At 42.7% G+C, this 13,039-nt stretch overlaps 1 protein-coding gene across 1 annotated transcript in view; it reads right to left on the bottom strand.

Annotated features, from left to right (window-relative positions):
* Positions 1-10,923, bottom strand: part of LOC308330866 (contactin-associated protein-like 5) — a gene marked incomplete at both ends in the record, with an annotated part of 85,057 nt that extends 74,134 nt beyond the window's left edge. The window contains one exon of the mRNA XM_080785940.1: positions 10,839-10,923. Within this exon, the coding sequence (XP_080642066.1) occupies positions 10,839-10,923 (85 nt within the window). The remainder of the gene's footprint in view (positions 1-10,838) is intronic.
* Positions 10,924-13,039: the final 2,116 nt, after the last annotated feature.

Below are 13,039 nucleotides of genomic sequence, written 5' to 3'. Positions count from 1 at the left end.
CAAAGGAGGCTGCAGCTATAGCCATCACATAAATGTCAGGTCATAGTCCTTCACCCTTGTAAAACACCCCAAAAGCCTTGTCTGGCCAATATCTATTTTCATTCCCTTTGAGATTTTACACCAATACATGTGTCAAACGAGACTTTGATGGCCAGGAAAGAGGGTTGGAAAAACAAACCTATAACATTTTTATGACGCAATACATGTTCCCAGGGTGTGACATGTAGGCTATAACTCTACTGCCTTCAGTGCCTTGTGAATGCAAAGACAATTTCTCCTTGTGTGCAAAATTGTGCATCTTATAAACAGTGTTGTTGTTTACAGCCTTCATCCTCCTGCTCGATGGCGAGCCAAATGCCCGCCTGTCAATCAGGAAGACTTACGGATGGAGAATGATTTGCCTGCTAAAGCTGCGCTGCTCTCTGCACGTTGCCTCCCCTGGCCTGTGGGATAATTGAAAATCCTCTGAAGCTATGAATGCAATGGTGCCACTGTGCACTCTCTATGCAAAGTGTGCGGCTCCGATATTATAGTAATGTGTGTGCCCGTCAAGCTCAAGCACTCATGAGGACACATGTATGTACAGTATTATGCAGCATGTGCATGGAGTCATGCAGACACACGAAACAAGCATTCCCTTAAAAAACACATAAATTGTTATGTAAGGAAAGCGGAAAGACAGGTGTGGAAACAAGATATCAGTGAATTCAGTGTCCCAAGATGATGTTTCTCATGTTTTTAACACCTTATAGTTCTGCAGTGTGAAAATGCAACGGATGAGTCCTGTTGACGCATCCCAGGCTGGCATCACACCACCAGAGGTTATCAGTGATTGTGTTTGGGATAAAAATAATAGATGCCACCACTCCCCTTCGCCCCGTCCCCAAGGAGCGCCAACGTGCACTGATGCTTGACAAGATGGATGACTGCAAACACATTTAGATTTGGAGTGTGAGCACTCAATCTCCACTTTGGCCCATAAGTACATCAATTAATAATGCGCTCCGTGAAGAACATCGTCATGTCAAAGCATGCATGCATTATACTAGACTACTAGAGGACTTCAAATTAAAGGCATTGGGTGTGTGGAACTCAGTTGAGGGAGATGCGGTATATATAAATGTCCTAAAAGGACTTCCATGCGGCTTCACTTCACTTTGAAGTAATTCAACGATAAGACATTATCACTGTGAAAACAACCTTTGGGAACAGTTAGTGCACCTTAACAAGAGCTGTTAAGAATTATGAATGCTAACCATACGTTCCTTATTTGAGTTACATAACCATGGTATTTCACGATTGGCAGCTTCTCCACTCATTAGCAAGCTTATACCCTAATCCGAGTGCACAAAACAAATGCCTCAATTATCCCTTCAAACTGCCTTTTGTGCACGCTGCGGGACAGATATTTTTTGTTCTTGTTGAAAGGGGCCCCAGCGCACCTGAAGACGGAGCTGAGTGTTTGAGATCCAGAGCTGTTTATGAAGCCTAAATCAAATAAACAAGGCTCACTAGATATAAGGATAAATGCTTGGTTCTCCTCTCTAATATTGACTCTCTGAGAGTGCAGCGAAAATTGAAAATGGAAAAAATGCAGAGCAGCTGCTGCGGGGGAAAGAAACACCTATTCAGTCTCTTCATTCATTCTTGAACCAACCCATCAAATGGGCCCCTAATTCTCTGGAGTGGAGACAGATGAGCACAGCAGACCTGCGTTATTAAAGGATGTATATACTGTGTGTATATATTATATATATATATATATATATATATATATATATATATATATATATATATATATATATATATATATATATATATATACTGTATATATGGTTAAAACAAAAATGATTATAGTTATTGCTAAAAAGGTTAATAGCAATCATTGGTATATTTTGACAGCAGGGGTCTCTCAGTGTTTCCAGCTCGTTGGTAAACAGAAGATAGATTTTCAAGTGCACTGGGTTGCAAATTTCATCCAATGAGGAGAGAAACCCCACATCGTTTATCAGCTCTAGTTCCATTTAAAAAAGGAATTGCTAATTTATTTGTTTCATCACTTCTAATTTAGCTTTTTTTTCCTGTGGTGAGTTAAATGGTAAATAGTGCATTTATATAGCGCCTTCATCCAAAGTGCATTACATCTACCCATCCACGCACACATTCACACAGACAGCGGAGGAAACCATGCAAGGCACCAAGGAAGCAATTTGGGGTTCAGTGTCTTGCTCAACTACACTTTGTCACTAACGGGAGAGCCAACTCTACCTACTAGTGAACCACTGCCGCCCCAATCCAATCTCTCTCCTGATTTGATCAAATTGGTATTCCAACCTGAAAATAAAGTTTCTGTTTACTAAAGAGCCAGAGAGACATGGAGACCCCTGTTACTGAACAAACACTCTAACAATGATTATACTATCAGAATACTGTATATAGAGCTATTTAACACTTAATTTAACAAAGAAACATCATAATACTTTATTAATCATTATATTACAACCAAGAAGTGGTGTTAAAGCTTTCGGAAGCGTTAACACCCTCTGTGTTAACGGTGTGGAATCACACAGAGCACAAACAAAAGAGTACAGTGCGCAAGTCCAAAACGGAATGTCACATGTGTGCAGTCACAGTGTGGGATAGTTTGGTTGTCCGTCTAAGGGTGGCGGTGGCTCAGGGGTAGAATGGCTGGATGGCAACCGCAAGGTTACCAGTTCGAACCCGGGCTTCCCCAGAGTTTGTGTTGAAATGTTCTTGAGCAAGACACTGAACCCCTAATTACTCCTGATGTGCTGGTTGGTGCCTTGCATGGTTTCCGCCGCCATCGGTGTATGTATGTGAATGGGTGAATGTAATGCATAATCTATGTAAAGAGCCTTGGATAAAGGCGCTATATAAATGCATCATTTGTGATTGTCGCCGGCACAGGTAAGAAATCTCTGACTACTGTGCTTTCCTATGACACGGCGAAGACCAGGGGTACAGGCTTTAGTTCCGACATACTATTGATCCGAAACCTCAATCATTAACCCAACCATAACCGCAAGCACGGGAGCAGCGCATGTCGGACCATCGCATTTTCGCATCGCATGTCCCCGCGCTTCGGACCTTTGGTGTGTCGGATCTTCGTGCGCACCCCGAAGACCAGCACGTCTTCACTGAACAAACACTTTATCCAACCCTTCCTTTTTCTCTCCGCTGTGTCCGGCAGTCAGAGACAATGAGGCGGGGGGACGCTCCTATTATGGGCCTCACTACAGTACAAAAAACTATTTACCCTATCCACTACTACATGTGAAGGGCACAATAATGGGTTTAAAAACACAGCTGCTGAAACATGAAGTGGAGGCCCTCAAATCCCGCAATTTCCTTCTTCACATTGCTGCCGCAACCTAAAGTAGTGTTGAGCCGCCCGCGAAATTCTAGTGTCATACAATCCAATTGTCCACACATCTGTTATAGAGCCTGACATATTGGTCTGACCGATCTATCCATCATTATTATTAGTTTCGTGACGTCAGTATCCCGATTTTTGCCACATTCTATTTCCCACCCCTATTTGGGAATGTGATTATAGCCTGCGATCATTTTAATTACAAATAATTAAGCATTGAAACACATTGTGAGATTGTAGATTGGCTCATTTAGAAACATTCTGAATTAAGTGGTTAAATAAAATACATTTCAGTTATAGGACATATTTAACTTTGATCAAATGTACGTTTTTCAAATAGATTAGACCACAGTCTTTTGACAAAATATGGGTCAAAACGTCGGTAATCTGTGGTCTCTGGGACTCCTAAATAACTGGCATCGGTCGGGCTCTAGTGTCAACAATATCATAGGGTGTGCAATGATACTGTGCAGTAACAGGATGGCTCCAGACCTCCAGGTGGTATTGACAAGGCCCTCATACGATACCTAGCATGGATTAATAGACTATAGGGCTGGGCCAGCTGCTCTGACAGTGTGGCGGTACCTCAAGTCGCGCTATGGTATCGGTTGACAATTAGTCCCAGACGCAGGCTGAATTCGAGGAAGTTCAGGTCAATACAAGTGATTGAGAAACACTGCCTGGCTACTGTAGCACTTCATTTCCAACAAGACCTCCAATAGAGGAGACTGGATAAAACACAGCCCAGAGACTCAGCGTCCGGCATCCAACTGAGAGGCCAGATTTATACGCTACAGTCAATGCTGTCCTACGAAACCAAAGAGCAGTAACTGAGAAACATCAAGTTAATCTCCCGTTGCACCAAAAGCATGCTTCGCCCCCATACATTAAATATATTGTCTCTGTCGGATGGAAACCGTGTTAAAATGAAAATAAACTATCTACAAGCCCACAACAATTGTGGAGGTTGCAGATTGACCTTTGCGTGACATTATTGTATGATGAAGTAAGGCATTCATTTATGAAAATATGGAGATATGAGGTTTCTGCACGACGGCAGCAGCTTTTTGGTATGGATATAATTTGGTTGAAAAACTAAATTCCAGTCATGACCAGACACTTCACACACTACTGTAGGAATAATTTACGTGAATGGTTGAGGGGTTGTTATCTGGCTGTCAGGGCCAACTCAGTGCTCTTTGTCTGACAGGGTTATATAAGCAGGAGTTTTGAAAGAATACAAATGCCCTTACAGGTATAAAAACTGTGATTTATCGAAGCAAATGACCAAACGACCTACAGTCCAGAGTCATCACCAGGGAAATCGATGCACAGTACCCTGTTGTGTAATGAATGCTGTCTGTTCGCACCAACTGGCAGCCCATTCCGGGCAATTCGTCTGCCGAGAAAATAATGTTTCCACCTTCAGTTGTGCTTTTTTGGTGAAACGCAATTTTGGTTTGATTGTAGTGCTAATTTGTATTCAAATGTTCTTTGTTACCAGCTTACTGTATTTGTCTCACAGCACTGAGATAGCCCGGCGGTGAACCTGTCATTAAGCCAGTGTTGTCCACAGAGAACTCATGAGGTTAGAAGCAGATTAGCCTCCTCTAAATATGAGACTGGGAGGACAGAGAGAGAAAGAGAAAGAATCCCATTGGCAGCAAATCACAGATTAAGCTCCAGCATTCCAGCAGCCCCAGATGGTGCCTTGGATATGGCCGTCCCCTCGGCCGTCCGTGGAAAATGTCACGCGAGCCACTCACATTTAAATACCTACAGCGTCAAAGCCACTACTGGCTGCACTGCAGTACAATTAACAGTAACACTACAGATCTTTAGAGGGTGGCCTCCATTCTATCGGGAGATAATGACTGGTCTGGGATTGTTGCAACAGGTTGAATGAGCGGCTGCAGCTGCACAGAGAAGAGTGATAGATGTGTTGGCAAGAGGACTAAATGTCCTCTAGGACCAGACCTAATGTTGAATGGTAAATCATTTTGGTCATTTACTGTACATCCAGGCTGCTAATACACAGTAAAAACATCCTCCAGTGTTAATTCAACCGAAGCGTACGAATGGAACAAAATGTACCTGTAAGGATTTTCACTGTGTGCCTATTTGCTTTAATCAAACAAAGGTATGTTTGAGAGAACAAACATTGATCTTTGAAAATGGCATTACATTGCCACGTTACGCAATTACAGGCCTGGTGGAGGTGGATGTTCCCTCCACAATTTGTGTACCAAATGTGTGAAAACAAAAAATACATTTATCTTGCTGTTTTTCATCACACACATGCAAGCTCTTGCTGCATATTGGTCTTGTCTTATTGGCACAGTCAATAGGAAGTGGGTGTTTGTGTAATCCGTTAAAACCCGTTGCCAGTAACACCAGAAATAAATAGAGGATGAAACTTACGGACTATACTGCTATTTGAAGCATATTCATTGCACTCAATAGATCCGGAATGGGTACAGCATTAGTGTGTGAGCAATGCAATTGGAAATGGGGAGGCCTCCACTGGCGCCACATTCATCAAAATAGATTTTTTCTATCCCAAGAGACCAAGTAGAAATTATTGCTCTAAATAGCCTTATATCATGTATCCAACCATCGTGTTTTTTTTCTCCCTTCTCTAGCTCTGTGTTGTTGTTTATGATTACAAGTGTGTTCAGCATTATAGAAGCCTCTGACAGAACAATTAGGTACCGTAATTAACATTCCATCTTCCCTACCGTAGTATTCCAAACATCAGAAGTCTGATATCACATTTCGCTACATTGTAAGCATTTAGCAGCGTCACTATCCATAACACCTGGGGAACTGCATACATCACCGGCACTGCAAGCAGCCAAAACAACAGAACAAAGAAACAACAAAAGATGACAGTGAACGTGAATAAATATCTCTGTGGTGTCACTTGTAATATCCGTGTATCATTCATTCAGTGGCAAGGCGTTTGGCAGTGGGAAGATTTCTCACATCAGCCATCACAGAGCCATCATTCAGGGAGCCTGGTGAGGCTGCATTAGATATGTCTTTAACCCCAGAATAGTTGCACCGTGGGAGATCTGAAACTGTGATTTCAAAGTTTATCTCTTCCTTTGTCAAAGTCAGTGACAAATGTTAGGGGGCCATCTGGGTTTCGGCACCCAAAACTATATTAGCACATCGCTTAAGCGAGTGGGGTTTGCTAGCCACAGCTTGTCCAATCAAATAACTCTAATGCAATCAACACCTTGGGAACCCTTGTGGTCCCCCCCCCCTCTCTCATTGCTATGGAGAGGATGCGGAACACACTCACACTCAAAGACAAGAGAGGAGAGGGTGACTGAAACATCTGTTGTCTGCACACAAGAATGAGAAGGAAGCAAAAAAAACTAAACTAAGAAAACAAACAAACATGAGAGCGATGAACCTGTGACTCATTCAATTAATGCTGCAGTAATTGAAGTCTTTTGGGAGCGTGTTGTGATCTGCTTGAATGAGACCGGAACAAGAAAGAGAGAAAATCGATCGCAATCAGCATGACTATTGGTGCTGCGCTGGCTGTGATTTATTTGTGGTTGTGGCTGTCCCCTCATCATGACCGGTGCCCTTCTTGGATAACAACAACTAGTCTCACCAGAAAGACTCTTTGTCCAATGCAAAAGTGTCTATATAACACCTATATCTAGTACATATACAGTATGGGCTGGACAATAAAACTGAAACTATATTGAAACCGATATTTAACCAATGTATAACTGGATAAACGAGAAGCGATACATTTGAATTTTTTGAATATATATATATATATATATATTAAATAAACAAAATCGATTAGTCTGATTAACCACTTAATCCTGCATGTACTATACTTTGTTGTACAGTGGTGGCATACAACAATAGCAGAAATAGATGATCTGCAAGCTCACAAGACATTGTGATGTGACGCATTGTCAGCATGTAGATCGGCTACATATATATATATATATATAATATATATATATAATGTCATTGCTGAGACACAATGCCAGACAAATAAGCCATACTGTAACTGAAATGACCATACATTTACATTACATTGATGTAATGATAATCCCCTTTCCCCCCATTCATGACAGTAATTTCAAGCTTTGACAATACTCAGACATGGCAGTTCCTCTCTCACTGCCATGCAAGATGTTTATGAGAGCAGAATGCCTCCAGGTAATTGGACCCTACACATACATCTAGTCTGACTGCATGCGTTTTATCTTTGTGGAGGAGTGAGTGTTCAGTATGGCTATAGGGAGGAGGGGGACTGAGGGTGGGGGAGTGAATAACACGCAAGTACCATCATGCTGCGGTGTTCTGCCTCATTTATCTTTTGATAAATTCATCAGGCCTTTATGAATATATTATAGTATATACATATAGAGCAGTAGGAGTTCCTTCAGAGCCACAGAGTTACATTAATTAGCCGAGCGAATGTGAGTGATCACCGCAACAACCAACCCCCCCTCCCCTCCCCACGCCACACGTGCACACACACACACACACACACACACACACACACACACACACACACACACACACACACACCTGCGATGAACAAAAGCATGCTGAGTGTTTGGTGCTGGGTGGTGGTGGATGGTGTGGAAGGAAGCCACTTTGAGTGCCTTCAGCCGGTATAATCTGCTCTGAAATATCTGCTCACTGAGCTAATAGTGTTGCATGAAAATGTAAGTAAATAAAACAACGTACTGTGTGTGTCGTGGCCCCCCTCTGCACTCCCAGTCCCCACCCCCCATGACAGATTCAAAGATATAAATGATGGATGCTTGGGCAGAATCTACTAAAAGTAGAGCAATATTCCACCCACAGAACCCTGGTGAAGAGTGTCATATCAGAGTCTGCCCTGGTAATGAAAGCCCCCGCTGTTAAATTATAACCATAGGCAAGCTTGAAAGAAAGAAATCATACTTCCTCTCCTGGCAGGAAGAAAAGCAACTTCACTTTGGCCTTAAATTATACGATTCAGCTGAAATATATGGAGAGCCCTATAATCCCCTGCAGTTTCAGAGTGCTGTTGTGAATAGCTGTGGCTCTGTCAATCATTCGGCCCTTAAAGGGCATGTTAATGTACTGTACGACAACAATGGCAGACTCACTGGAAGACCAAAAAAAAAAAGAAAGGACACATCAGCCGATCGCCGGCAGGGGACCAAAGCAGAGAAAATACCTCTTGTTGTGTCTTTGTAGAAGAAAGACTACTATACTGCACGCCGGGGCATATAGCACCGGCGGAGAGCAGGAGGAGGATGTGGCTGCCATTATCTGTGTCACCTGACACAAGGGCCACGAAAACTGGTCATGATGGATCCATATGCCCCCCTCCTTGTGTTTCTCAAAGGTAAATATGAGAACGGTTGTTTGCTTGTCCTCCAGGAGCATCTTTCCATTTCATCCGAGTGCAAGCATGTCAATTTTGATCACTGGATACATTTGAGAACCACAAGAATGTCATAAATGAGTAATGCAGCTGTCAGTTTGACTGTGCTCAGCGGGGCCGGTCTTACATCACCGGCATAAGCTGCCTCCTCCTCGGCCCCATCAGACCCCAGTGTCATGGTCATCCCCCGGAGGAAAGAAAACATCATGCATCCTCCAACCTCAGCCCCAAAAGATCCAGTGATGTAATTCAGTTGGTTCTCAAACTTTGTTTTTTCGTGTCAAGGATCCCCAAATTGCTTTGTGTTTGGTCACAGACCACTCCCTTCTGAAAAGGTTATAGGGCATGGAGGGACACCCCAGAAGAACTTTATTCAAACTTTTACAAACATTTTCATTATTATTATTATATGGTAAATGGTGCAATTTATATGCAGATACAAGCTTGCACAAAGTGATGCACTGTGAGCTTGTATATATGGATAAAGTGGTTAAACTGATTGTGACGTTAAATTTATTTTCCAAAAATAGCCGATCTACAAGCTCAAAACACGTTGCAGAGGCTTAAGTGTATAGGCCTATATTATCTGGGGGTTTTTGTGGCTAATGTTCTCCCCAGAATATGGATGGGTTCAAGTGGATCCACCAGCCAACTAGTAGGCTATAAGTTTAATGGGATATGCTCACAGTATTAAAATGATGTGAGTGACTTGTCAAATAATAATAAAGCATTGCACAAACAAGAAGGAAACAGCAGCATTATTGTCACTTCCTGCAGGATGCGTCAAGTCAAGGACATTATTTATCACTATGAAAACCGGGTTTTGTTCAGAGCAATGAATCAAACGTATAATGGCCTAATAATGTACTGTACACAACTGTAGCTATAGAATCAGATGCAGTACCTTTAACTGTTCTGCTGGGTTGAGAAAAGACGACCTCTACTGACAGTGCAGTTAAAATAAAGGTATAGATTTAGCATTTATTTCTCATGTTTGTTTTGATACATTGATACTATAATAAACCTGAATCATACCGTTTGTAATTAACCTTCTCAGTGCTGCATATGTGCCGTGTCACATCACATCCCCTTTTGGCCTGCAGGGTCTGTGTCTATCTTAATTCTTTAGTGTACAGGTGGTACGTCTGTCTGTTTCCCAATGGCTTTCCCAATGCACCTATGCTTGGGGAAGATGGGAACCTTGGCTTCAAGGTAGGCTACAGTACGGTATGAATCAAATCATTAAACTATACCATTATACCCATTATGTCAAAGCCGAAGCAACACATGCAGCGTTATACTTAGATATCTGGCTATGCATCCCGAAAAGGTTCTGTCTATACTATAGTCTGCTAGACATGCCTCAAACGCTGCTGTAACTGTTCGTCCCATGCACGCCGTTTTTCCCTTTCTTAAAAAAATAAAATAAACATAAACCAGCCTTCCGTCGACCTCCATCTTCCTTGCATTCTGAGCAAGAAAACCAAGACTGCTCTGTAGATTAGCTCACTAGATTAGCTCACTAGACAGTGCCGACAACTCCGCAGTAACTGATCTAACTCTGAGGTTATGGGGATTGGGGGGGAACAACGCTGGAGGTGTGTGTGTGCAGTGTGTGTGTGTGTGTGTCATCATGTAAGTTCCACGGATGTCGATACAACTATGCCAATACAGTTTTATGTGAAGAGGTGAGGAGACATACTATAACTATAGCCTGGCTTTCGTGCATTTCTAATTAGGCATGTAGCCAGCTGTGTAGATCTCCGACTCCGCCAGAAAGACAATGTTGCCGATGCACTGCACTGCATGCATGTGAAAAATGTTGATTTAAAACAAATATATATAAAGTTATAAACATAATTTACGCAATTTAAATCAAATAAATGCACGTGACATAACTTCCATCAGCGTTATGAGACGCAATGTGCTTTTTGTTCGCCCGTGTGCAGTCTCACGCACTGCACAGTGGAACTTCTAAGTGGGCTGCTGTGTTGTGTAGGCTGTAGGCTACTGTATTCTACTCACAGTGGCTGCTGGCGGCAGACGCCGCGCCGATGGCGCTCAGAGTCAGAAGAAGAACACACAGGCTAATGATATTCAGCGGAGTCATTTTTCGCAAATCCATCTTGGTGTTAATATCCGTCTGTCATCCCAGGATAAATCTCACCAACGAGCTCTCCTCCTCGCCTATCTTCTTCAACATGGATGTGTGGGGCGGGAGTGAGTGTGTGGGGTGGGAGGGGGGAACCTTGCACTTCTCTGCGTGCCCGGTGTGAAGGCGCTAAACCGCTCCCACGTCAACGCTCACTCACTGACGCGCACCCTAAAGATGCACTGCACTCGTGCACTGACACACACACACACAAACACACACACACACACACACACACACACACACACTCTCTCTCTCTCTCTCTCTCTCTCTCTCTCTCCCTCTCTCTATTTTGCCGGTGGTATAGACTATAGTGCACTGTAACAGGCAGACGCGCTATAGATCTTTTCAGCACCGTGCACTGTAGCGCACGCACACACAGTCACACACACGCACGCACACACGCACACACACAAATTGACCTCATTTAAGTTACTCTCAGAGACACAGACCTGTAACATTATTGGTCCCCCTGGTGGTCCCCAGACCACACGTTGAGAACCAATGAGTTAACAAAATGCTGTAAACAGTAGGCCTACTCTTGGTATTGTGCCATTTGTTACATATGGAAATACTATTCACCTTTGCTTTCATGATACCTTGCTTAATTGTACAATTTGAAATTGGCCCCTGTGTTAATTGTTTCAAATGGAGGCAAGGTCTTTATATAATTCCTCACATGTCTTTCATTGAGTTAGTGGTAGTGTATTCGATTACTCTTCGCATTTAGCTGCCCCAGGGTCACTCACTTTCAGTGTATTGTAGATGTTTGCCTAATCCACAGAACAGACACATTGGTATTTCCCTAAAGGGACCTGTGATAAGTGTGATTACATTATTTTCTCATAATCGCTATAGAGTCTCCCTCCCTGATCCCTCCACATGGCTTTAACATTACTTACTTACTTACGCCTATTACCCCTTCTGGGGTTTAGGGGCCGTCGACAAGAGTTCTCCAAGCATCCAGATCCTCAGCCAACACTTCCAGCTGTCCCCAAGTGTGGCCCATAGCTTTTGCATCTGCCTCCAAGTCTCTGCGCCAGGTGTTCCGTGGCCGACCTCTCTTTCTTTTCCCTTGGGGATTCCACTTGAGGGACTGCCTCAACATTACTGCCATAATATTTGAGTTGATAGACAATGCTGAAACTAATATGAAAAGGCTAAAACAACAACGATTAGATTTCAGAAAACAGAGCACTCATACACTTCTAGTATACAAATATACCTAATAAAAAAGTACAAAAAACAGCCTCCCGTTTGAAAGTCTATATTGTGTATTGTTTGCTCACACTTGAATAGAGCATTTTCTAACCATGCAAAAATCATATAGTGAAGCCTCAAGGGTAAAACAAAAAATAAACGGCTACACCTTCAGCTTAATTAATGTGTTTGCAAGTGATTTAATTTGCCCGATAATTATTTAAAGTGAGGTGTTAGATGTGCAAAATGATGGCAAAATGATGGTCAAAAAGATTTTTGTGACTGCTTGTGCATTGAATTGAGAGACACATAATTGAAGTATTCATCACAAGCTGGAAGTTTGGGGGTAACTTCAACCTGAGCTATATATGAAGATATTCTTTCCAGTTACTGGGCACTGCTGTGACTGTGAAGGAGACCAATGCTTCAAGGGCACTGTCATCACGACTGCTCAGCCCCTAAGATGTGATGTGAGAGTTCTTTGCATCTGCAAATTCTGGCTCATCCATCATCCGTATGAGTGAAACCCTCAGACTCCCCCTCCCCCAGTTTCCCAAATTAAATTCTCCACAGTGGCTGCATCTAAGGGTGGTTCACCTCAGGAGTTATGTGTCAGGACGTGTCCCAGACTCAGGTGATGTGGCCCAAAAGGGAGAGGTCTTTTTCTGGATGTTTTGCTCCCATTGATGATGGCCATATAGCAACAACATTTCACAGCTGAAAAAAGCTGTGAAAAGCCCTGAACTTGATGATATGGAATTATAGTCAATTAATTTGGCCATGCACCAGCTGAATTGAAATCATCCATAATTATACATTTTACCACTTAACTTAGTTGACCGTAGGTGTTCCCCAGGGGTCTGTACTTGGTACC

Source organism: Protomyctophum bolini, assembly GCF_963924005.1.
Source record: "Protomyctophum bolini genome assembly, chromosome: 16".
NCBI classification, from domain to species: domain Eukaryota; kingdom Metazoa; phylum Chordata; class Actinopteri; order Myctophiformes; family Myctophidae; genus Protomyctophum; species Protomyctophum bolini.
This window is presented reverse-complemented; position numbering and strand designations above follow the sequence as displayed.